General features: G+C 41.5%; 1 protein-coding gene across 1 annotated transcript in view; it reads left to right on the top strand.

The window, feature by feature from the left end:
- The window catches only part of nphp4 (nephronophthisis 4), a 195,970-nt gene that overhangs the window by 10,052 nt on the left and 160,019 nt on the right, over positions 1 to 25,899 (top strand). The window contains exons 3-4 of the mRNA XM_080470227.1: positions 14,952 to 15,121; positions 15,600 to 15,664. Of these exons, the coding sequence (XP_080326353.1) occupies positions 14,952 to 15,121; positions 15,600 to 15,664 (235 nt within the window). The remainder of the gene's footprint in view (positions 1 to 14,951; positions 15,122 to 15,599; positions 15,665 to 25,899) is intronic.

The raw sequence follows: 25,899 nt of genomic DNA on the forward strand, positions 1-25,899 counted from the left end.
GTACCGGGTTAGTAACACTGCGGAGACAATAACAACAATATTGACCTTCATACTGGAGAGTACTTTGTTTCCCATTACTTCAAAACACACACACATACACAAGCTCCTCTTTTCAGTTCAGTAGTGTCCTATTGACTCAACTCCAATACTTTGAAAAGTCACTGACATGTAAAAACGATAAGCCATCGTATGCCTTTGTTTGCTCCTCTCTGTTGTCAGACAGCGGCCCTCTGCAAGACCAGTTAGCTGTCATTTATGTTTTCCTTGCAGTTCAGTGGGCAGTGGCAGGAGGCAGAGACTTAGCACACACTGAAAAGGACTTTGCTGGAGTTTCGGAGTGAGAGTCAAAGGCAGGACACTTTTACTTTTGATCGTCTGTCAGAGAGTATATTCATCTCATAGTTTACATGATAAACTTTGAGATACTTTTCTCAAATTTTGGTTCACATGATTGCAACATTGTGAGAGACGGCTTTGTTTTGGTAGCTACGTTGATGGCAACCTTCAGAGTCAGAAATCAAGGGGCAAAGTGTGGAACAAGCCTCACCTTTAAACAGCCAGAAGGCTTTACAAGTGGAGCGTGCTTTTCTGCAGGATACCTTCTCCCAGCATCTTTTTCCATGTCGTTTTTGAGGAGAAGTTGTGTTGAAAATGAAATGAGTTAAGAACATGACTCGCTAGAAATGGGGGAGAAATTTCAGGAAAAACCCGCGATTGTGGCAACTTACCTCTTCTTCTTCGTTCCCGATGGCACATACATAGATCTCCCACTAACACCAGCCATCTGCTTTTATTTTGTGCAGTATCTTTTGCCTCGTGTCACGTAAGCCCTCGCTCCTCAAACTTTGATACTCTCGTCGGTCTCCAGGTGTGCCAAGGTCTCCCTCTCTGGCGCTTCTCTTTCGGGTTCCCCTCAAGTGCCCTCCTGGCCACGAGTCCATCTGGCCTCCTTATCGTGTGGCCATTCTAACCCCACATTTGTTGTTTTATTCTCTGCCCTGTTTGTTTCCAAAGCCCCTCATTACACATTCTTCCTGGCCACCAAATCTAGCGGATGCCCCTCAGGCTCTTGTTGATGAACACTTGCAATTTCTGCTTCAATCCCTTGGTCAGCCTCCAGGTTTCCAAAACCATACAAGAGCACCGTTGCACATTTGTCCCAAGGCATAGTCCTTGAGGCTAAATCTCACTATTCTATATGTGAATTTGAGATTGTTTATCTTTGTGTTTGCTTGGTGTTCAACTGGTGACTTCCAAAATGTACTTTTGTCTTTTCCCCATGACCCTGAATTGGAGAAAACAGTGTTTAATATAGAGAATCATAACCTGTCCCTCCCCACCCCTACATCAAGTTAGGGTCACAGAGGCTCAATTGGGGCACTCGTAGAACCCAGGAGTTCAGTAATGTCATTACCATTCACCCTCTGAAATGTGCATGACTGAACATAATGTCACGGTGATCCATCAAAAATATTTTTTAGGTTTTTCAGTCTGGGCTGAAGCAACATAACAGACCAACACGGTCATTATGAAAGCCACAATAATCACATGGCTAAGAATGCCATTATCACAATCATTTAGAAAACACTGTGGAAAACACTAGTTGTTTTTTTTTGTTTCTTTTTCCTTTTAAATCAATTTGGCAGCGCATAATTATTATATTAAATAAAGCTTTTATTGGGATTACCAAATGAGTGTGTGACTGTGTGGGTGGTGTTTGCTCCAGTGTTGCAATTACCACCTTTTGTTTTGTGTGCTTGGCATACACTCAGTAGCCCATGGGCTCCTCAACTTGTTGCTTTAGGAGCACCTTATCTTGAGAGGACTATGCGTGCCTTTTTGGTGTGTAGACGTAGATGTGTTTTTCTTCGGATGCTTTTCTATGACTCCGCTCTGTTTGAATAATTAACTCACTGTTGAGCATAGGGTATCTGTCAGATGGCAGCTTCCTTTCTGCGTATGTACTCGGTTGTGTTTTGACATTGACGCATCACACCTGGTTGGGGGAACGTTTGGGGCTCGGCAATGTGGCGTCTGCTTGTCATTTCAAAGCGGCAACTTTGTAAAAGGCTGTCATGAACTTTCACACACATTTTCAAGTCTGCTAAGAGCCCTTTAAGAAGCATGTGTAATGCACCGACGTTGTTGTCTGTCTATGCAAATGTGTATTCACTATTGTTAATATTTATAGCGTATTGTTCTTGGCACATCTGTGTGTGGCTTCATTACAAAAACAAACAACAGGACACGTTAGTGGGCCAACAAGAAAACCACATTGCCTTTAGCGTTTCTCCCTGTGTCCTTGTAAATGGACATCATTTTCAAAGCGTTGCTGTGTAAATGCGAATCGAGAATGCAAAAACGATGCATTTTCACTTACTACTTGGTCTTACTACTTGCTACTTGCCATGTAAATAGAGCCCGAGAAGAAGATAAAGCCAGTTTTTTTAAGTTCTCCCATCATTTATTATTTGGCGCACCAGAGCTAGTCAGTGAGATGGAAGTGAAGGCCAGTTCATGAGCAGTTGCTAAATATGCACAACATAAGTGTCTCGGTACCAAAATGTTTAAAATGACTGTATTGTGGGACATATATGAACAGGGTACTTCAGCTTATACGTTTTCTGTAATGAAAAATATAGCAACTTGCCTGAAATGGTGGTGGGGAATTGTGCTTCAGTTTCAAATGAAAAGCCTTTATGTAGTTATTAAATATGTTTAAAAGTAATAGGTCCTGCTCAAAGTGCTCGTATAATTACATTGTAGGCCAGACAGTCCCGTCCCCACCAGCGTAATACCCTCACCTGTTAATGGAAATACTTTTTCCCTTGAGTATTCTGAGGATGTACATCAGAGGGAATAAGATGGTAGACCGCAGACAGGTCTTGGACCTCAAAGTATTGAGAGACGTTGAGGTAAAGTGCGTCTTTTAAAAACAATATTAGTTGAAAATGGGAGGTATGCCAGCACCAGTCAAACTGAATTATCTTTCTTGTATGAATGCTCTCTGCCCCCAAATGGTCCAAAGGCTTCTTGTATCCCCTTCATTGACCTGCTAAGTGCTTGGATAAATGGCTAGCTGTAAAACATGAACCTTTATTGAGTCTTGCAGTGTCTTGTCTTCCACTCTTTGTTTTCTTTTACAAGGCATGGCACTTCCTCCGGTATAAAGTAGCGGGCCCATGAAAGCTGCCCGCGTGAAAAGCCCTATGATGGATGGACAAAGGGGCTGCTATGGCAGCGTAGACAGGCCTTCAGCTTACCTCCATCCCTAATTCCTGCTCCCAACTGGCAATACCACACTAAGAGATATACACTTCAATTATACATGGTCGACGGTGGGGGCGCGAGCTCCACTGCCTTGCCTGCGAACTGATCAATATTTCAGCTCCAAAGGGGACCAAACATCTAGCAGAGTAGATGCTGCTTAACAGCTTTACACAGTTGAGTGGCACACCCTGTAAAACACAGCTATACATAATGTGTGTGTGTGTGTGTGTGTGTGTGTGTGTGGGAGATCGAGGGAATTTAGGACCCATAAGAGCTGCTGCTGAGGTGACAGTGGGGAGAGATGAGAGCTTGAGGAGGTTTTAGGTGCGTGTGCGTGTGTGTGTATGCATGTTACGTATGTGTCCTGTGCGGTGTGTGTCGACTTCCTCGTCAGTCTGCTCCTCTTCCATCCCGATCTCATTTCTTGCGACTCCGTCTTTTCCATCCCCAATGCGAGGACTTAGAGACACTGTGTAGTGTGTACTTTCTCCATCTTTGTGGGCAGGGTTCAGAGGATTGGGTTGAAATGCTTGAAGCCGTGTCACATCTATTGTGCGTGTATGTATACAGAGGGGTTTTGGAAAATGTCAGAAAGTGTTTGTTTTGTGTTTTGTTGTTGCCTTCCTTGACATGCCAGTTTCATCTTCGCTTCTTTGAATGTGTCGTCTGGCAAAGTTCCTCTATTGTCTTTCCGCTGCCGTCTGCTTTTCCTGCATTCCTCCCGAATTGTGATGTTCCACCTGTGTTTAGACAATGCCCACGGTTTGTCTTTGCGGTGACGTTTCAGACAGGATTCACAATGTGTGAGGAGAGAAGAACTCCGGTGACAAACGGAGATAGTGCTGAAGTGTGTTATTGGCAAAGAATGGGATGTTTTGTTGGTGTCGGAGACGAAACGGCAAACGCCACACTCGCGATAGAAAAAGTGAAGGGAGAAGTTGGAGAGTTGTGCTTATTTGGAGGCTTTTGTTGCATTCCGGTGTGTTTTGTAGGAACTAAAGTCTGTGTTTAACCTGACAGCAGTTGACGTCTCTTTGGCCTCACACCAGCCTTGGCTCTGCTCCGGGGCATTTAACCTGTGAGAACACATGGAAATCAGAGTCGACGTTTTCGGCGTTGCCTGTTGGTCTCAAATTGGTCTGAAGCCAGTATCCTTCATTCTTAGTTTCTGTCTTCCCTATATTGTCTTTTTTACCTTGCTTGTTCTCGCTAAGAGCAGCGTGTTTCCAGATTTCCTCTGAATACAGTTTGGGAAGGCGAATGTTGGATTCTGAAGGTTTTCAAGTTCATAAATTCTGTTCCGAATGGATTTTATTAGCAAACAGACAACCTATTTAGTTCCTTATATCGCATGAGAACGATTTGGCACGGTGTTGCAGTGGTTAACGCCTCACTGCCACGATACACCGGGTTTAAACTTGACAGTCAAGTCTATCTTTCTGTGTGGAGTTTGTATATTCTTGTTCCTTTGTGGGCTATTTCTGTCTTCCTTTAACCACCTTAAAAAAAAGACTTGTTTTTCTACTTGGCGACTTTAAAATGCAGGAGTCTGTGATTGTCTTATCTTTGAGTTAGCTCAGTAATAGACTGGCAACACATACATAATGGAGGTTAGTCTGGATGAAGTAGGGATAAAAGATTAATGGATGAATTTTCTACTCTTTCACCGGTGTCAGCAGTAATTTTATAGCCTTGTGAACAACACGGAGCCTCTGCTTGCTTCGACACTGGTGCAACCCAAACAAATTCAAGATATAAAGAAAGTGGCTCCAACCCTTTTTTTTTAAATTTTAAAAAAAAATTTTACTCGGAGGCCCTCCTGTTTGCCTCTAAAGCCCTGTTTACATGTTTTCGTTTCAGACGCGACACATTTTGAAATCGATGTCCATTCACATGAACACAGAAACTGCTGGTGGACACACTTTCTCTCACTGATATCCCAAACAAAACTGTTTCCCAGCTCTAGTTTAAGTTCTACAAAGTGTCTTGTCATTGTATTCGACATGTGTAAATCTATTTCTGTCCCCGAACATGTAAAGTCAGTGGGATTCTCCAAGAGGGTCCCGGACCCCATGTTGGGGAAAACAGTGGCTTCGGATGTCGAGGAGATTATGTTAAAAACTAAAGGAAATAAAAGACTCCAAAATACTGAGGTGTTTATAGGATTTATGCAATTGATGCTGCTTCTATCTACTGAGATAGTCAATCCTCGTAAAGGTTACTGATTTACTGATAGTATGCAAAGAGCAGGATGTTTCCTTTACCTTGGTTATAGCTCAATATCTGTCTGGTATATTTCTTTCTTAAACGCTATTGCGTCTGGCTTCCAATTAATAGTAGTATTGCAATATTAGATCAAACAATTAGTAATTACAGGTTTTAAATTCCTGGATTGCACAATTTTAATTTCTTGTCCTGCTCAGGACAGAAAAGTGACGCTATTGGAAAATGGGGGAAAAGCTATGCAAATACAACTTTGCCTATTTCCAAGGAACTGTTTGCATCTTTTTGAAGTCATGTCAGCCTAAAGTAGCTAAACATGACATTTAAAAAAAACAAAACAAAGAAGAAGAAGAGAGAATTACTGTACAGTGCCAGTCCATACCGGACAGAAATGGCAGCATTGTCACCCTCCTTCCTTGGAGGCGTACCATGTAATTGGACTGTTTCTCCAGTAATTGCTGCAGCGCTCTCATCTTTGGCTGATAGCTTAGCCCCCCCCATCCTTTGTCCCATGATTTTTCTTCATTTTTTCATCCCTTTTGTTTCTATGACATATATAACCACCTCTTTTTGTTAAACCTCAGTCCATATTGCACATGTCGGGGGACGCTTGCATTCGCTTGATGACGGCAAATAACACCTTTTCTGTCTTCTCCTTCTCAATTAGCTCCATTACACGTTTTGTTATTTTCCCACCTGTCACGCTTGAGGGCTTCACAGCCTTTCACTCTCTGCTTTCTTGACACACACATTTCGGATGCTTGGAAATTGTTAAAGGTCTGAGACGTTGGCATGCAACACTCGGTTTTATAATCCAGATTCAGAACCTATTCAGCAATAAGGATTATTCTTCGTCCCACGCTGCTCTTTGAGCAGTTGACTTTTCTTCTCACAAAATTATGAAATGATGTAGGAATGTGTTGTTAAAGCTGGAAATGAGTCATCGCCATGGCTCTACTTTCTGGTTCTTAGACTGGTGCTTTTTAATTACAATTTTTTGGGGTTTTACACTGAGTAAAGTCAGCCGTCTTACAGTACCCCACTTTTTGTATTTTGACTGTTACCTTCGAGTGTTGCATCAGCAGATCAAGTCATCCGGATATTTTGGCTTTTGGACCAGCACATATACTGAAAGTGCACCAAAATGAGAAAATCTTAACAAAAAATTGCACATTTTTACAAATCCACTTTCCAGCTGATTGGAGTTGTTTGTGAAATGCCAATACAAACATGATGCAACCAGTTCTAATTGCCATAAACCTTTATTTCATCCACAAATTGGTTCTCTGTCTTTCAAAACTTTTAGAGACTGACTATTGGTGCAGGGAGGGGTCAAACTAGACAAACAGGACCCTGTCCCAACTCGTTTGACATGTAATACTGACATAAAACTAAAAGGAGCTAATATTTTTGTGAAATGATCATTTGTCTTGCTGCACAGTGGTGCCATGGTCGGCCCTCTCACCTCAACGTGAGTATAGTGTATCTCATGTGCGAGTCCGAGATGAGGACCTTTCTTTGTGGAGTTTGCCTCTTTACCCTGTGCATGCGTGGGTTTTCTCCCACAGTCCAAAAAACACGAATTTGTGATTAATCACTGCCTCTAAGGCCCCGTTTTCTCAACATCATTTGGAGTGAAAACAAATAGTTTTTTGAATTTTCATTTCAGAAAAGTTTCATGTTTGCGCAGCAATGTTTTCAAACCAGTGTTTACACGGAGACAGTAGAAATGCCGACATTAGTGGGTGCTGTTGTGTTTGGATTCAATCCTGTGCAGAGAACGATAAGCAAGTTAACAATGCAAGTACAGAAACATTCGTATGGACCGACAATGAAGTATTCCAGGTGACTTTCAACTCTAAAATCACCAAATCCCTGGACAATATGTTCTGGGAATGCCACTATACCATTTCCGTTGCTGTCCATCGACCCCCTCGCATTTACTTAAGAACTATTAACTACAACGCATGTGAAAAAAAAGGCGGGTTTTTTTGCCACTCGCATGAAGGAGTCAGAGTGTTTGGAAAAAATTCCTTCATTTCCATGAAGACGGAGCCATTTTTAATACGTTTACCCCCTTTACACAGAGACGGATTCAGTGGGTTTTCGGAAAGGTGCACCTTCGAAGCCATCTTCAAAAAGTTCTGTTTTCAGTCACAAGCCACAAGCACAGTTGTCGTCGAAATCGACAGTCAACGCAAAACTTTTGTAGCATTTTTTTCCACGTGAAAACTTTGTCATGTAAAAACAGGAACTAAATTGCATGTAGATGTGAACCTAAGTGGGATTGTCTTTCTGTCTTTTGTCTTTTAGCATTTAGAGTTGGAAAAAGACAATGAAATGAGATGGAAGTATTGTTCTATGGTAAGCATTTCCTTACTGAATGAAACAGTGCAATGAGCCTTTGATCACAGAGTGTCTTATCTTCAAAAATATATCAAAAATTCAGTTTTTCCTCAAGGGAACCAGCGAGATGCTGAATTCCTAGTCAAATATATTATCCCCGTTGCACTCTTTTTCTCTCCACTTATTAATAAATGAGACTTAACTGTTCCTTGCACGTAGCGGAAGAAAAACAATAACAGTGGCACTGTGATGAGAGGGTAGAGTTTCACAAACGTGCATGCCAATACTTCAGTGTATGTCTTCAGAAGTGCTGTAAAACTGTGACTGAGAAACAATCACAGGAAAGAGAAGCTTATAAATCAAACTAATTGCATCTTCCTTTCACTATTAATCACTTGGGCGTGTTATTTACATTTAACATTTTCTCTTTAATAGGTGACATATCTGTCCTTTTGACGTCACTTGGGGTTGAAACAGTTGCTCGCTGTTTGCAGCTGCGGTTTTCTCAAACGTTTCAAACTTGTGATTTTGAAAGTCTCTCACTGTCACACACACACACATTCCCGGTCCTATCTGCCCAGCTGCGATCCATGACATTATTGGCCATAGGGCCCGAAGCCTCTGTCCCCGTCATTTTCTCTGCTTCTCTATCATCCACTCCACCATCTCTCATCTTTCCCATGCTGGTGACAGTCAAAGAATTTCACACCAAGGATTTGTGATGCTGATGCCCGCTGGTTCTGTGCCTGTAAAATGACTTGCTGTATATATCTCTCACTCTCTCCATCACCTCAAGGCATTGGCTATGCAGGCAGTGCTCGTATCAAAGTCCAAGATCTTCCAGAGTGCGTGTTCTTGCTTAACTTCGTAAGTCTTAATGAGTTGAGCTCCTGACTTTCAGTTTCTGAAGGCGCACGATGCACCCAATGATATACACATACAGCAGGAGCTTACAGTTATGTCTCTACTTATGACACTTGGACCAGATTGTGTGTGAATGTGCCCTCTTGCTGTTGTGACAGCCTTTTGTCGGCCAGGGGATTTGAGGTAACATGCCTGCAGACATGCAAGTCATGACAAATTTGATATCCAAGTCCCAGGTAGCTTTCACTGGACCTGTCTGTATGTTTCTGAAATGGAAATTGCCCGTTTTACTTTTGGTTTGGGAACCCTCCAGGGGTCAAATAACGGGTCCATATCAATTACACTCCAGTTGCTCTGGACGTCTCTTTGCAAAACCCTTGCTCATTTGCAACCCCTTTGTTTCCTGCAATGCCTGTGATTCCCCACTTGAGTACTTGCCCAGTTGCCCACAAGTTGAGCGATTGAATGACCACCTCGAGGGGGCAGGAAAAATTACCTTCGGTTTTTCTTCTTTGATAGCACTGCGAGACCGCTATAATTGCTTCTTGAACTCAGACAGTAGGTAATAGGAAGGTGCAAAGCTATTAAACATGGTTTTGTTTATGTTTTTTCCCAAGGCAAGTTATTGACATTTTCCGATACTCATTACAATTCGCTCATCATTTTACTTGGATGCATGCCTTACCTGCTGACGGAGCAAGTATAACCAACTGACTGAAGCAATCATGCCATCAGCCAGCGGCCTGGGGGAATAAGTAATTTGTTTGCCTGGATCAAGAACATGTCAAGAGAAAGAGGTCCTCCATTTTGGAGATAGGACCCACGTATTCACTGTCACATAACCGTGACCTAATTTTCTTTTGATGATCAATTGTCAAAGACTGTAAGGGGGCCTTGGGCACTAAGGGAGTAGCTCATAGGTTGCACCTCCTTAATTGAACACAATCATACTGAGGTTATTGCTGAGCAAAAACAAATTGAGCAGACTGAACGGCTGCATGACACTATTATAAAGTAAGTTAGTTTAATGGTTTCAACAAGCAGGTCATCGTAACTCGCTGTGGATATTAATGAGATTAAACATTCAACATTTAACTTTTGATGCCGCTGAAATGTAAATTATGCCGATAACCCTTCTTGACTTTTCAGTGGCTCCGTGCGCTGTTGTCGTGTAAAAAGACGTCCAAAATGCAACAGAAGTTTTGTGTTTTCACTTGAAAACGTTGTTGTGCCACACACTATTTTCTAAGCTGGTCCAGTTCTATGAAAGTTTAAAAGCTCTTAATATGTGCTTTACATTTTAACTAGTTACTGATTTTACTTTTCAAAAGTACAGCAAAACTCGCAGAAATTGCCATAACATCATCATGCTTTGAAGACCCCTATTGAGCAATGTCAGAGGGCCACCTAATTTCCATATAATGTATTTTAGTGAGGCATACACTTCAACTTTTTAATATCTCTTAAATTAGTCGTCTGCACGTTATACACAAAATATGCAAAAGCATCGTTTCTCAACATCATTAAATGTTCCTGCTGCAACACGTGCATGCAAACACATTGATGATACAGTTTTGGCATCAGTGCAGGGTTTTAAAAAGATATTGGAAGATGGCCTGAAATGGTGTCAGAAGTTGACTTGGGTGTGATTAATGCCATGAACTGTTGTTTCAGGCAGAGTACAATGAGGGATTTCCTAAGGAAAAAAAAACACTGCAACAAAATCCTAACAATGTAAACAGCTATGAAGTACAGTATGTTGTTGTGGCAAAGCATGTACTGATCCATCTAAACCTGAGGGATTAAGATACTAGAGAAACTTTCTATTCATATTGTTTTTGCCATGAAAGAACCCACTTGGATTTAAAGTAAATACATTTTACGTGTATTTTTTGTTTGTTTTGCAGCTGTGGATGTTTCACTCAACTGTTTTCAACAGTGCAGAGGCAAGTCATTATGATTCCCTCTCCTACTGCTTTATCCATCTTATGGCAGCTGGGGTGTTGGAGCTGATCCCAGCTGACTGTGGCTGAAGGCCTACAGGGCAAACACAGAAAGACAGACAGTTATGCACACTGACATTCTCACATGTCCCCCCCCCCCCCCCTTCTTTTTATTCATTTATTTTGATAAATGTAAATGATAAAGATAAAATGATTTTTAAAAAATGAAAATAACTTCATAAACAAACATCATTTTGCTTCCCCATTGCACATTGTTGCTGAAACGTGCGATACAAATAAAGCCCCCTCGTCTCTACCGCTCCCTCATCCTTCCATTTACAGCCGTCCTTCGGTAAGTCCTCTATCACCCACAAAGAGGTCTTGGCGGTGACAATAACTTGGAGCCGTGTGCCTCTGCGCTGGTGATGTTTTAATGTCACCCCATCACTGTTCCCCTGTCTTTGCTTAAATTATGGGGATTAGAAATTTACCCCCGTGAGAATCGATTACTGCTTTGTTGACAGTCTCCGTGGAGTATAACCTCTCATTAGGGCCGACATATGCTGCACCCAGCGTCGCTGCCGATGCAAGCTGTTTTCCCAGTGACATGTCCCGATGCCCCCGTGGCGTTGGAAGTAGCGAGATCTCATTAAGCTGCCTTAATGTAAAGTTCTAGTGTAGTGCATAGTGTAGGTCGCACAATGAATCGCGCTTTACTCGAGCAAACTCAGTCAAGTGTCAGAGTGGAATACTTGGCCTCATTTTTTCAGCCCTTAAGATCCCTGTTGTTTTCAGCGCTGCATCACAGACCAGTACAAAGTTCAAAGATCAACTGTCCCAGTGGACAGCGTGACAGTCAAACAGGCATAGATACACAAACTATAATCAATGAAAAGGATAAAGATTGTCTTCACTGCATTTAATCTAATTTTATAGGTAGTTGTGGGACAGACACAATGTTACTGTATAAAATCATATAAAACATGGCAAGCTGTGAATTTTAGTGGAGGACTTTTAGTCAAGGTGCAGCCAGCTTCCTCACTCAGTTGGCTCTCCCATCTCAAAATATTCACAAAGTTGTTTTTTCCTGTTACTGTTAATTATTGCAAATTGAACACACAATATTTGGTCTTTGGGGACCGACACATTATTATTTCCCAAAAAAATTTTTGCCAGCGATTGGACCAAAATCAATTTGGAGATGTATCAAAGCAGAAGAACGGATGAAAAAGGAAATGAAGGTTTCACTGGGAAAGCCATCATGCACAATGTCCATGGTTTGGATTACTTTGAAACGTCTGCAAATCTCCCATAATCACAGTGAGAGGAAACGAGAGGGAACATGATAGAAGATGGCCCCTCTTCCCCCTATCCAGTTTTTTGTTTATGCAATTTGGAAAAGGTCCAAGACGAGTTCATTGAAAGACACAGATTTGATTTGGGAGTTATTGGAGGGAAATACATTGTTCGATCCGTGCATACAGAATGGCAGGCATCCGGGGTGGTTAATGGTTTTTTTTTCTCTCTCCACTCAGCCAGCTGCTGTTTCTGATCGTGGAAAACTGTCTGAATCCCAGTTCTGCAAACAGAGCGAATACTTCTTACCTGAGAAAATGTGCTTTGTCAGTGAGAAATGACTCACTTTTGAGATTAGATCAGGTAAATTGTATTAGGATTTCATAAAATTGCTCTGCTTTCAAAGTGCCCGTCTAAAGTTCACCGGCTGAAATGTCTTTATTTATTTATTTTTCAGAACTTTCATGGCCTTTGTGTTCGGGCCTTGCAGGAGAATGCGTCAACGCTGAATCACCTCCAGCGGGTCACTTTTCTTTCAGAAAGAGCACCAGTCTGTGGGCTGTGTAGTATTGTGTAAATCTCAACATCCTGGTCAGCAAGGAGACGTCCACTGTACATGAAAAGAAGCTCAGAAATACCTGATTAAAACCGCTTTCTTTAAATTTGTATTCACCAGTGTTTGTGCATGGGAAAACTAGTCATTTAAACTCACCATGCACTGTGATGACAGTCTGATATGGCCCAAATAGGAACGCCTCAGAGGCTTTGAATTTGAATATACAGCTTTGTGGTGGCTGATAGCTGAGTGTGAAGACGACCAGGTTCTGTCACAGTATGCTCGGAGAAATTGGTTCTGTTTTTTTTTCCAGGTACCTCACGTCTTTTTGTGCCATTTCTTTCTGTTGATGCCGTCATGTTTTTCTTTATGGTTGTGGGAAAAAAAAACGAAATACAAAACAGGCTTTATTGTACTCGGGGACCAATGGATCAGAGAGAATTTTCGGGCCTCTTTATCGTATTCGGGCCTTTGTGCATGTAAATCAGCATGGCTCTGCCGTAGGTAGGCTATTATTTCCCATTTGAATGGCACATCAGAGCCTGTAAACAATTGCACCTATACCTGGCACGGACTACAAACGGGCTCCCAAAAGGTTCCACTGTCTCCCTCTGAACTTGTCTAAAAATAGCAAGGTCACCCCCCCCCCCCCCCCTACCCCCATAATCCTAAAGAGTCTGCTCACAGGGGGGGGGGCATACCCACCTCCTGAATGCAAGATTTATTATGCCACATCAGGTTTTCCTCAGTGTGGCTCATTCTGTTTAGATACCTGCAGCAACGTGAGCTTGACCACAGAGAAATAAAAGCAGCATGGTGAAGGAAAAAGGTTTTATTCTGGGGTGTATTACATGGCTAAAACGGAGAAAAACAATCTGTTGCAGTCTGAAGCATCGTATTTGAACAGTATTGTGGCAGTATTGAAGAGGCATCCGTCTCATCTGCACTTGTCACATTTTCCATGATTTTCATAGCTGCATCTTGGTAACATGATGACACGCATTTCATTATCTCATCTCCGAGGCTCTAATTGAAGGTTTCCGTCTTCACTGACTGTAAACTTTGGAATATGAAGTGTCATCAACTCATCCAGAGGAGCATTGGCTTCAGATTATAGCAGTGGTTCTCAAAGTGTGGGTCTGACCTCCGCTGAGAACCACTGGGGAGCTTCAAAGAAGGACTCTGGGGGGGTGGCTTTTCCAACATCGTTTTTCACTTTTGATTTTCATTTCAGAAGAAGAAGAGGAAATGGCTCGCAGGAATCATTAAATTGTTGTATTAAAACACCCTTTTCTAAATCTGAGTTTGTTGAAAGTGTGATGGAGATGAAATAAATGCAAAACTGAAGTGTGAGTAGAGTTGCAGACTAGACAAGAAGACCCACCAGATTCCAAATTAAAAACCCATAACTCGCCCTAAAATAGTTGTACTTTTATCTTTCGAGCAGTTATGATTTTTTTTTTGGGGGGGGGGTGTAAGTGGTTTAATCTCCATTTGGTCAGAGATTAAGAAGACATGTTGGTTGACCTGACTTGGGAATTCTGATAATATTGGGATTATCTCCCTTGTGCAGTTTCTTGATAACCCCGTCTTCAAACATCGGAGAGTTAAGAGATGTGCTCATGTATGTGCCTCATAAATAGGACCCCATTATTTTTCCACAAGATAATTTTTGGAATATTCTACAGACACACTTTTATCTGTAGCAAACCCCACACCTGGTGAACATGTATAACGTCCTTGGAACCGTGCTGTGCGACAGTGTAAATGTGTGAACTAAACACACGGCACACTCGATGTGTGTAACGTTCTTATTCCGAGTGTCCTTGAAATGCAGCAGCTCAGTACGACAGCAACAGTTGATGCTTGGAGCCAAACTAGGTGCCGTGGGACTGTACACCATCTGTACTTGTTTATAGGTCATTTCCCTCAAGTGGTTCCCAACATGCTGTTTATTGGTCATTATTATTGTATACATCGTTCAACTCATCCTGAGCTTTCTGCAATATGCTTGGTCTCTTTGGCACGAAAGAGGTCATTCAAAGTGCAGAGAATAGTTTTACTAACATGAGAAATGTGGATATATCACAAAGTTTTTGTTTACGCTCGTCTCTCGCAGGCATAAATGACTCATGTTTCTTTACTGGAATGCAAAGCTGCCATTTGCAAAGACCTGGGTCGTGATGTCAGTTCTAGGTGCAAAAGTCTGTTTACTTTGTCCAGATTGTCTCTGCTGTTGTTGGAAGTCTATATTTACTGTAAGCAGTGAAACAAAAACTTACAGGACACTTCATGAGGTTGACATATACACAATCACCGCAACTTAATATTGCTTAAACATTAAAAAAAAATGTTGTATCAGATCATATTAATATATGTACTTAATGTAGTTTTGCAGCTTATTGCGTGATTGTTGATGTTTGCCTGACCTCAATCTACATGTTCTCCTCTAGGTCCTGTACTTCCACACGTCTCTGCTGCTGCCCAGCACTCTGCTGGTTGTCGAGCTGGTGTCTTTGTCGCCGAGGCCAGACGGCTCCCATCAGGCACTAGGGCGAGGCTTCACTCTCCTGGAGCTCTTCAGCAACAGGCCAGAGGCCCCCACTCCGGATGGGGACAGAAGGTGATTAGCCCATTTGTAATTACCCCAGCCAGGGATTAATGAATATACCCATGAGGGGATGCTTGAAGGACAAGTATATTTACAATGAAATGGATGTGATGCTTTGAATGTTATTTACGACCAGCTTGGTTGGTCTTACATTCGTACACCTGCTTTTGTAGTAACTGGCTATTTAGATAAAATGATATTAATGTGGTAATGTTTTAATTTTAAGAATCGAATGAATAAATTGAATAAAAAAAAAATCTATATTTTTATAATGTTCTTTAAAATCATTATGTCTACAATCCAGTATACAGCATCTGCATCTATACAAAGTCTGTGCTAATTTGGAGTAACAGCAGTTCATTGTGTATTCAGACAATTGGATAGGCAGACGGCAGAACATGTTTGTTTTTTTTGTTTTTTAAATCTGGTGAGCTATAGCAGCTCTGTATATTGTTGAACCGCTCAGATCAACTTTAATTTCCCCTCCCAGGCTGAATCTACATCATGGATCACCAAGAGGCCTACTCCACCCCCTGTTGAAGGACACCACTGAATGTAAGGATCTGATTTCTTACATGATGTGCACATGTATTCGAAAGGTTCCTAGTCTTTAGGTATTTGTCTGCGCAATTTTAGACCACTTTCTATAACAGCAGTAACCTTTTAAATTACATAGAGACAAGCTGGAAACACCACACAGTAATTGATTAAACTAACACTGGAAGTAGCTAATCCAGAATGCAGTCAATAGGCACAGTGGAATAAAACAAAACGGGGAATTTATACAGGTCAACTGAAGTTGAACCATTCTCCTGAAAATTAATTGGAAAATCTATTTTTTTTGTGGAAAAATAATAACTATTTGATGAAGAACCTGTAAAAACCTCCCTCACTAGTGTTTAGGAGGTGCTGGAAAAAAAACAAAAACTTTTGCAGTGAGTTGGCAGCATTATACGCGACAATGAAATATGAGGAAAAAATAGATGTTATGCAAATACAGTATTTAGTGAGAGGGCAAGACATCGGCAATCATTGTTTGGGCTCACTGCCATGGACAAGGACACTACGACGGGCAAGTATGCGAATTCTCTGCCAGGTACCATCAGAGAAGGATGGGGATTTGGTCAGATGCCATGGAGGTGGCTTTCAAAGAGGGAAAAGACAGCGCGCGACACAACCGACTACATACAGGATAAGCCTCGCTTAATGGCCTCTCAGGAACAGAATATAGCACAAAAACAGAATTTTGTTCTGCCTTTCTCAATACATACAGTGGGGCAAAAAAGTATTTAGTCAGCCACCGATTGTGCAAGTTCTCCCACTTAAAATGATGACAGAGGTCTGTAATTTTCATCATAGGTACACTTCAACTGTGAGAGACAGAATGTGAAAAAAAAATCCAGGAATTCACATTGTAGGAATTTTAAAGCATTTATTTGTAAATTATGGTGGAAAATAAGTATTTGGTCACTTCAAACAAGAAAGATCTCTGGCTCTCACAGACCTGTAACTTCTTCTTTAAGCTCTTCTGTCCTCCACTCGTTACCTGTATTAATGGCACCTCTTTGAACTCGTTATCTGTATAAAAGACACCTGTCCACAACCTCAAACAGTCAGACTCCAAACTCCACTATGGCCAAGACCAAAGAGCTGTCGAAGGACACCAGGAAAAGAATTGTAGACCTGCACCAGACTGGGAAGAGTGAATCTACAATAGGCAAGCAGCTTGGTGTGAAAAAATCAACTGTGGGAGCAATTATCAGAAAATGGAAGACATACAAGACCACTGATAATCTCCCTCGATCTGGGGCTCCACGCAAGACCTCATCCCGTGGGGTCAAAATGATCATGAGAACGGTGAGCAAAAATCCCAGAACCACACGGGGGGACCTGGTGAATGACCTGCAGAGAGCTGGGACCAAAGTAACAAAGGTTACCATCAGTAACACACTACGCCGACAGGGAATCAAATCCTGCAGTGCCAGACGTGTCCCCCTGCTTAAGCCAGTGCATGTCCAGGCCCGTCTGAAGTTTGCCAGAGAGCACATGGATGATACAGCAGAGGATTGGGAGAATGTCATGTGGTCAGATGAAACCAAAATAGAACTTTTTGGTATAAACACAACTCGTCGTGTTTGGAGGAAGAAGAATACTGAGTTGCATCCCAAGAACACCATACCTACTGTGAAGCAAGGGGGTGGAAACATCATGCTTTGGGGCTGTTTTTCTGCTAAGGGGACAGGACGACTGATCTGTGTTAAGGAAAGAATGAATGGGGCCATGTATCGTGAGATTTTGAGCCAAAACTTCCTTCCATCAGTGAGAGCTTTGAAGATGAAACGTGGCTGGGTCTTCCAGCATGACAATGATCCCAAACACACCGCCCGGGCAACGAAGGAGTGGCTCCGTAAGAAGCATTTGAAAGTCCTGGAGTGGCCTAGCCAGTCTCCAGACCTCAACCCCATAGAAAATCTGTGGAGGGAGTTGAAAGTCCGTGTTGCTCGGCGACAGCCCCAAAACATCACTGCTCTCGAGAAGATCTGCATGGAGGAATGGGCCAAAATATCAGCTACTGTGTGTGCAAACCTGGTAAAGACCTATAGTAATCGTTTGACCTCTGTTATTGCCAACAAAGGTTATATTACAAAGTATTGAGTTGAATTTTTGTTATTGACCAAATACTTATTTTCCACCATGATTTACGAATAAATTCCTTAAAAATCCTACAATGTGAATTCCTGGATTTTTTTTTCACATTCTGTCTCTCACAGTTGAAGTGTACCTATGATGAAAATTACAGACCTCTGTCATCATTTTAAGTGGGAGAACTTGCACAATCGGTGGCTGACTAAATACTTTTTTGCCCCACTGTATATGCCAGAAATGTTTGTGTTAAGGAATCACAATTTGAATGCTAAGAACAATCTCTTCTCCAAATTCTCAGACTCGAGGAAATATGCTGAATTGGCACTTTTGGAAAGTTTCAGGAAATGGTTTTAGCAAACATGTCCTATCTGATGTTAACCGGGGACCAGCCAACATTGTGCAATCTGCAGTTTGTACAGACTCTAAATCCCACTAAAGCCAACAAGACCCTTCCCTTCACAGTTGACTTGAGATGGAAGTATCTCAAGCCAGCCTGAATCGATAGGTTATGGACCATGAAGTACCCTGGTTTTTCTTTAATTAAATTTTTTCAGGTCAGGCTTTCTTATTACATGTACATTTTACCTATAATTATCCATGATAAATAACAAAAAGACTTTCCCTCTGGGATTAATAAAGTTCAATTCTAGTCTATCAACAGGGTGGTTATTGTTGGCATTGTTTTAGAGTCGTCCGGGACTATTCATAGATAGATAGATAGATAGATTGTCATTCTGACAATTTACAGCTGCACTGCAGAACGAATGTGGGGCCAGTGATGTAAACACACAACTATAAAGTACCTGAGATAAAATACTTACAATAACATTAAGTGGAAATAAGTAAAAACGGAGACTAAATGAGTTAAAACGGCATGTGTGGAAGTTATTGCACATATTCCACGTGGCATTTACAGTCCTCTGTTTAAAAGACGACTGGCGGTGGGAAGAGAAACTGTTTTTGAACCTGGCAGCTTTACTTCTCAGGCCGCGATACCTCCTGCCTGAGGGGAGGAGAGAAAACAGTCTATGGGAAGGGTGAGCGGGGTCCTTGGTGATCCTCAATGCCCTCGACAGGCAACGTTTTTCTGCCAACTCCCATATCGGTGGCAACGAGACCCCAGTGATCTTCTCATCGGCCCTCCCCGCTCTCTTCAGTGCTTTTTGGTCAGAGGCACTGCTGTTGTCATGCCACAGACCGATTGTTTAGCACACTCTCTACGGCTCCTCTGGAGAAGGTGGTGAGGGCTGATGTGCTCAGAGGAGCTCTCTTCAGACGCCACAGGAAGATCGTGCACTGATGAGCCTTCCTGGCGATGGAGGAGGTGTGGAGAGACCAGGAGAGGTTGTTAGCCACATGTACCCCCAGGAATTTGATGTGCTGCACAGTTTCTACTGCAGTGTCCGTGATGTAAAGCGGGGTGTGCACTGGCTGTTTCTTCCTTAAGTCAACTCCCAGTTCTTTGGGTTTTTCAACTTTCAGGATCAGATTGTTCCCGTTACACCGTTCCTCCCTGTAGTCCTCCTCCTCATCCCCTCGAATTAGACCCACCACTCGTGTCGTGGGTCATCGGAGTGAAGAGGAGAGGACTTAGAAGACAGCCCTTTGGAGAACCCGTGCTCAGTGAGATTGTTTCAGACTTGTTGTTGCCTCCCTGTTCATACTGAGGCCTGTCTGTTAAAAAGTCCAGTATCCAGTTCTGCAGGGGAGCGCTCAGTCCCAGTTGGGCCAGTTTACTGACCAGATGCATCCTTGTTCTCAAGATTTTCTTGACTCAGGCGAAGTGCAGTGGATATGGCATCCTCTGTGGAATAGTTAGGACGGTATGCAAATTGGAGTGGATCGATTGAGGGGCGTAGGACAGAGGTGATGTGATACAGCCGTTCGAAGCATTTCAGGATTATTTGTGTTAATGCTATAGAGTGATAGTTATTTAGTGTTGGGACTATAGGCTTTTTTGGGACTGGGAGGATTGCTGAGGTTTTGTTGCAAGCTGGAACAGCAGCTTAATGTCGGGAAAAGTTGATTTTGTCCTCACAGATGTATTCAGATGTTGTTCTGCAAATCCCTTTAGTACACAGCCTGGTATCTGGTCTAGGCCTGCAGCTTTCCTTTCTGCAGATGAGATTATTTTGACTCTCAGAATATCAGTATAGAACAGGGGTGTCAAACGTATGGTCCACAGGCCAGAACCGGCTTGCTAGAGAGTCCAATCAGGCCCACGAGATGAAATTTGTCAGCTTTGAGGAATTATGACATTAAGAACAATATATTTATTGGACCACCAGGGGCGCACTTTAGTCTCTGTGTCTTATGTGACGAGTCAGTTCAGGTAATCAGGATTACTAAACAAATGTAGAAATGTGTCCATGGTAAAGATCATTTTCTAGAATTTGCCAAGTTATTCTGACTATAGAATTAGATATCCTACTATATTTTTTATTTCCATCTACATGTGGTCAAATGTTTTACGCCTTTGAAGAAGTAAATAGTGTAATGAAAATCCGTTGTAAAGCACACTGTGGACCGATGCATACAATTGTTGAATTTTCAGTTCTTCTATTCAAATTTCAGGTTTGTCATATGTTGTAAAAGTTGCTATACATCTTCCAGTCTGCTAATTAACATATACATGGGCTGTGGCCACATATTTCCTACTTCTCCAGCAAAAAGAAAACAAAAAAATATATGATATGCTTTGCAGTCGCAGATCTAGTTCATTAAATGTGAACTTCTTGATTTTGTTTGCATAGCACCGTTCGTACACAAGGCAATTCAAAGTGTTTCACAAAGGCAAAGAAATGCATGAGATGACATTAAACTCACGGCAAAAAATAAGATATTGGCAAAATAAAAGTGCATTTAACAGTTCAAAGACAATTCAAACAGGAGAATAAATGGTAAAGAATTAGAAATGAAGCTAACAAAAATGCATTTAGAATAGTGAAAAAGCAGAATGATTAAAAGGAGTAATGCATTAAATCATGACAATGCTGCAGTGGACAATAACGTTTTCAGCCCTGATTTAAATAAGCCGACAGTTTGAGCAGACCTCAGGTGTTGGAGAAGTTTAGTACGTTTCGAGTTCTAGTTATTCATAGATTATAACGCTATTATTTACTGGTCTGGACCACTTGAGATCAAATTGTGCTTCATGTGCCCCCTGAAGTAAAATGACTTTGACACTCCTGGTGTAGAAGTTGTGTATAAAACCTGTAATTATTGAGTTTGCCGCTGAAGCTCTGACTTGGTCGATGTGCAGTGTGCCCGGGCTTGGCTTCAAACCAAGGTTATGAATTACAAAACACTGTAGTGCCTCACAGTGTGAATAACAGTGTGCCCAGTGAGAGCCAGAGTTCCTGTCTTGGCTATCATGTCACATGAATATTAGAAAACCAGCTCTCGAACGGACTCTTATGCCAGCTGAATTATTAACCTTATGGCTGTTGTTTAGTTGAACGATGCCTCTCGGTTTTAAGAGCCGTGTTGCTGCCACTCGTTTCTCTTGCTTCTTTATGGTCGAATCCCTTTTCATTTCTTTTTATCACTTACGGTCTCATCCACTGTGACAGGGATACAAAGTATCGGTGGCAAAAAAGACTCGGGAGGGTGAATTTTATAGAGGAAAACAAAGTCGTCGCAAACTGTTTGTGGTGGCTGGCAATAACTAAATTACTTATTGTGGTCATTTATGTCTGATTGTGTGAAAGAATTATAATGGGAAAGCATTCCCTGGAGGCATGCTTTTTTTTATTTTTTTTTATAGCTCTATTCATTACAAATTCCACATTATTCAGTTTCCATGACTCTATTTTTCAAAACACCATGGCCCCGGAGAAGAAAATCTTAATTATTTCTTGATGTGTTGCAAATGAAGTCTGGGTTAAAAGGTGAACTGAATGAAAGTGAATGAATTTAAACTGTAACTGGATGCATTTCTACATGTCTGCCATATTGAAGTAACTGCAAGCTGGATGCTCCATCATCATTACAATGGAACGTGTTTCGGCAGCCCAATGGCTTCTAGTGAACGATTCTGTTTACAATATATCGTTTGTATTTGTAGTTGTGTTCACACATTTTTTTTCTATCAATGCGATTGATCTTTATGATATTAACCTTCTGGATACATGAAACAAACAAAGAAAATTTGAAGACTGCAACATCGTAGATTATACAAGCTGTAAAGACTCTTTGAGCCAAATTTGTCATCTTTGGCTATTTACTTTAAATACACATTACTTGACTTGGATAGATGACAAAATCTACTGATAATGGATTATCAAACCATGCCAAAATGTGGTAATACATTTATTGGACATTTTTGCCATCACAGGGGGAGTTTTTTCCTTTTTCTTTTTTCAAACCCTAATAAATTATTAACTTTGTTTATCAAATTATTTATCTAGTCATCCACATATGGGAAATATCTATGATGTACAATGACAACAGGTTTCTATTCGTGATAAAAGCAGAAGTTGGAATTATATTTCTTTAAAACACAAAGTTTTACACACAAAGTCTTATTTTTAGAAATACAGGATTCCAGCTCGGATTTGTTTTGTTGATGTGAGGCAAACAAGTGTGAGTTTAGAGTTAATGGAGCGAGTTTCACTCTCTTAAATGTCTCAGACATTTTCATCACGTTTACGCTGTGCCACACGAAAGAAAAAAAAGTATAGTTTGCATTTAAAGATTATCATGGCACTGTTGTTTCTGGTCCAGCCCACTTAAGGTGTTACGGGCTGTACGTGGCCCCTGAAGTAAAAAGTGCTTCACGCCCCTGATCTAGTTAGTAGTGACTGGACTCATGTAATAAGTCTTAAAGCATTGCTTATGTACATACAGACTTGTCTTATTAATTGTGTAACAGAAAGAGCATTTCGACTTTCTGGCTGTTTGTTGCTCATGATCATGTCATAATGACGATAAAACAACTTTCTAAGCGCAGCAATACTGGATGATTGACGTGGCACTATTCAGGACACCTTTCGAGCCAAATCAAACAGAACGTGGCTCTTAAAATACTATTTTGGAATAAGTAAACTTTGTTTCTCTTTCTATTATTCCCAGCCGTTCTAAAGCTCCACCTTGGTTCATAAGCTAGACCTTCTATTTTAGTAGCTATTCAGTTATTTGTGTTACTACCACATTTATGGATCTAAAATTGATTCTGCCAAACCAAAAAAAGAGGAACTATACAGGAGGAAAACAGGAAGATGCAACAACACATGACAGACAGAGATTTGCATACACACAAAACAGTCAGGGTGAAAAATCAAGGGAGACACATTAAGGGCAGAGCAACAAGGACTTTATTCCGGGAGAGAGGAACCAGAGATGGAACCACAAATAAAATTGAACATAGATTCAGGCAGACGAATACCACCCCATCAGGAAGTAAGACATCACAAACACTAATTCCATTCAACGACTGTATCTATTGTTGATGCTTTATGGTTTTATGGACGGTTGTATTATTGGTCAGTTTTGAAACTCATTGAGGCGTCATAAGGTTTGAGTTCTCCTATAAGTCGACTGATCGCGGTTCAAAAACGTACCTGTTAAAACATGAAAAACCCACACATCTATAGAGTGCTAGGTGACCGCACACTGTGTAGCAATTAGTGGCACAGAGCCGGTTTTCTATTTTTTTTATTATTTTTTTTAAGGGGGGACCATCTTCCCTTCAATTTCCACTGCGCTGATCTGGTGGATTAAGTGAATGATCAGCCCGAATGGCACAGGTAGGCCTCGTGAGATAATTTGTTTTAGGTTGAGGAGATTCAATTAGCAGGGAGCCTCCGAGCTGTACCAGCTGTATGACCAGCAGGCCTCTATATAACATGAATGCCTTTTGGTCGCTCATCAATAAGAAAGGGAACCAGATGTTGCCTAAACTCCAGTTAATGTGACGAGTTTTCCATCGCTGGGCTCATTTCCTGCAGTGTTTTCCTCTCCCCTTGTCACAAGCAATCCACTGGGCTCAGCTTTGGTTGTCGTCTCCTCTCATTAAAGTTACAACAATTTCAAGGCATTGGTTTCGTTCGAGGTAATACACTGTGGCAGGCTTTATTGTTTTGGCTACTAGTTGTTTTCAGTGTGTTAAACTTTGAGGTGCCCGCAAGTTATGTGTTCAGCATTGTGTATGATGTGTGCATGCTGTAAGGACTTGTAAGGGGCCTTGTGCTGTTTACACAGTGGGGCTTATTTTGTGTTCCAAGGCCAGGACTCTGTCCTCAGGAGTACACATGGAGGTCAGCGCTCTCCCTCCGCTGGATTCAGTGCTAAATGCCGTCTTTGTCATCAAACCCATCAGAGAATTGTTTGCTGCATCACATCGTGCAGTAAAAGCAGGGAAAAAAAAAAAATGGAAAAGAAGGCAGGCGAGGAGGCTCTAAAAATGTGTTCATCGGGCGCCTCTTAGAGTGAAAATAAAAACAGATCGATGGTAAGAATGAGTCTAGCAGGTGGCTGCACATAGACACTTCATCCTTAACTGCTTTATTTTTTATTTTGAGGGGGCTTGATCTTAATCTTAAATGTCAGTAGATTCAAGTGGGCAGTGCGCATTTTGTCTTGTACTTTACTCTTTCTTCGTCGTTTCATACAGATAATGGGATTTTGTGCATGGGGCAGATGTGGTGCGAAGATTAAAGCCCATGACATGCTGGGAGTTTTGAGATTAGAGTTTCGAGAAGTAGGCTTCACATCCAAGGCTTGCAGGTTTGAATCCCCAGTTACGGTTAACTATGAATATGATGATGTGGTTGAGCGAAGCTGCAGGGGAGAGTTTGTGGAAACGGCTCAGGGAAGGCACTCGAGAGAGGTAACGCAACACACCTGAGTCTCATCAGGGACTAATTATCTCTCTCCTCAGGACAGCGGCCTGAAAAGGCATCGGACTGTATGGAGGAAAATATACGTCAACGGTTAAACATGTGCTGACTATGTGCTTTTGTGCTGGGGAACCTACAACTACCAAGGGTCTCATTTACATATGGTTTAGAAGCAAACTCTTCATTGTTGATGGACAGAGCATAAACCACGGGCAATTTGCACGTTCTCCCTTTTGCTTGCATTTGTTCTCCCAGGGCATGCTGGGGGCCCCATTCACACGCCAATGTTTTCAAGTGAAAACAGAAAAAACATTTTGTTGTGTTTTGGGTGTTCATTTACATGACAGTGGCGCTCCAGCTACTGAAAACACAACATTTTATAAATAGCTCCCAAGGTGAACCTTTTTAAAAACAGTCCGTCTCCATGGAAAGAGGTAAAACGCAACTTTTATGAAAGGCTGCTACTGCACATGTGTTGTATTAAGTATTTCTTCTGCACATGCGCGAGTAGATGGACACTTACAAACACTTACAGGTTTATAGTGTATTGTTCTCTGCGCACGTCTGTGATTTCATTCCAAAAAGAAACGGCACCCACTAGTGGCCCAAAATTCTAACGCCATTGTTTTCAGCGTTTCATCTGTTGAAAGGTTCAAAACGTTGCAGTGTAAACCCGATGAGATGAGAATGCAGAAAAATTGCGTTTTCATTTGAAATGTCGTGTAAAGGAAACCTACAGTAAGTCTCCCAGTTTGCCTGTTGTTGTGTGTGGGTGTTGATGCAGTGGATCTTTGATGGACTTGCGGGGCGTCCAAGTTCTAACAATATAAATGGAATGGATGCATACACTGTATATTGTATTCACCCTCACTCATTGTTAAATTTGAGACTAGAAATCTTTATACACAGATTTTTCTCCAGCTTAAGCATAAGTCATCTCAGATAGTCTGATATGCAAAAGTTTGACATTCAAGCAGGAGAACGTCTTTGGAAAGGTAATACATTTCTTTTCATTTCTATTATGTTTATAGATGATATATTTTAGCAGCTTGTGGTTTTCTTATGCCAGCTTTAGGGGGAAAAAAGGGGTTTTGGAATGATACTCTGATGCTAATATTGGATAATATTAAAAATATGCGCTTGTATATTCACATGTGAGAAAAGAGGAGCTTGTGTGTGTGTGTGTGCTTGGGTAGCTGTAATTGGAAGGAGTCACCGGCAGTATATACTGTAAGTGCCAAACTATGGGCTTCTATGTTCTCGTGCCTAGCCCGGCTTTTTGCCACTGGCTTAGTAACACACACA

This window comes from Lipophrys pholis (assembly GCF_963383615.2).
Source record: "Lipophrys pholis genome assembly, chromosome: 8".
NCBI classification, from domain to species: Eukaryota; Metazoa; Chordata; class Actinopteri; order Blenniiformes; family Blenniidae; genus Lipophrys; species Lipophrys pholis.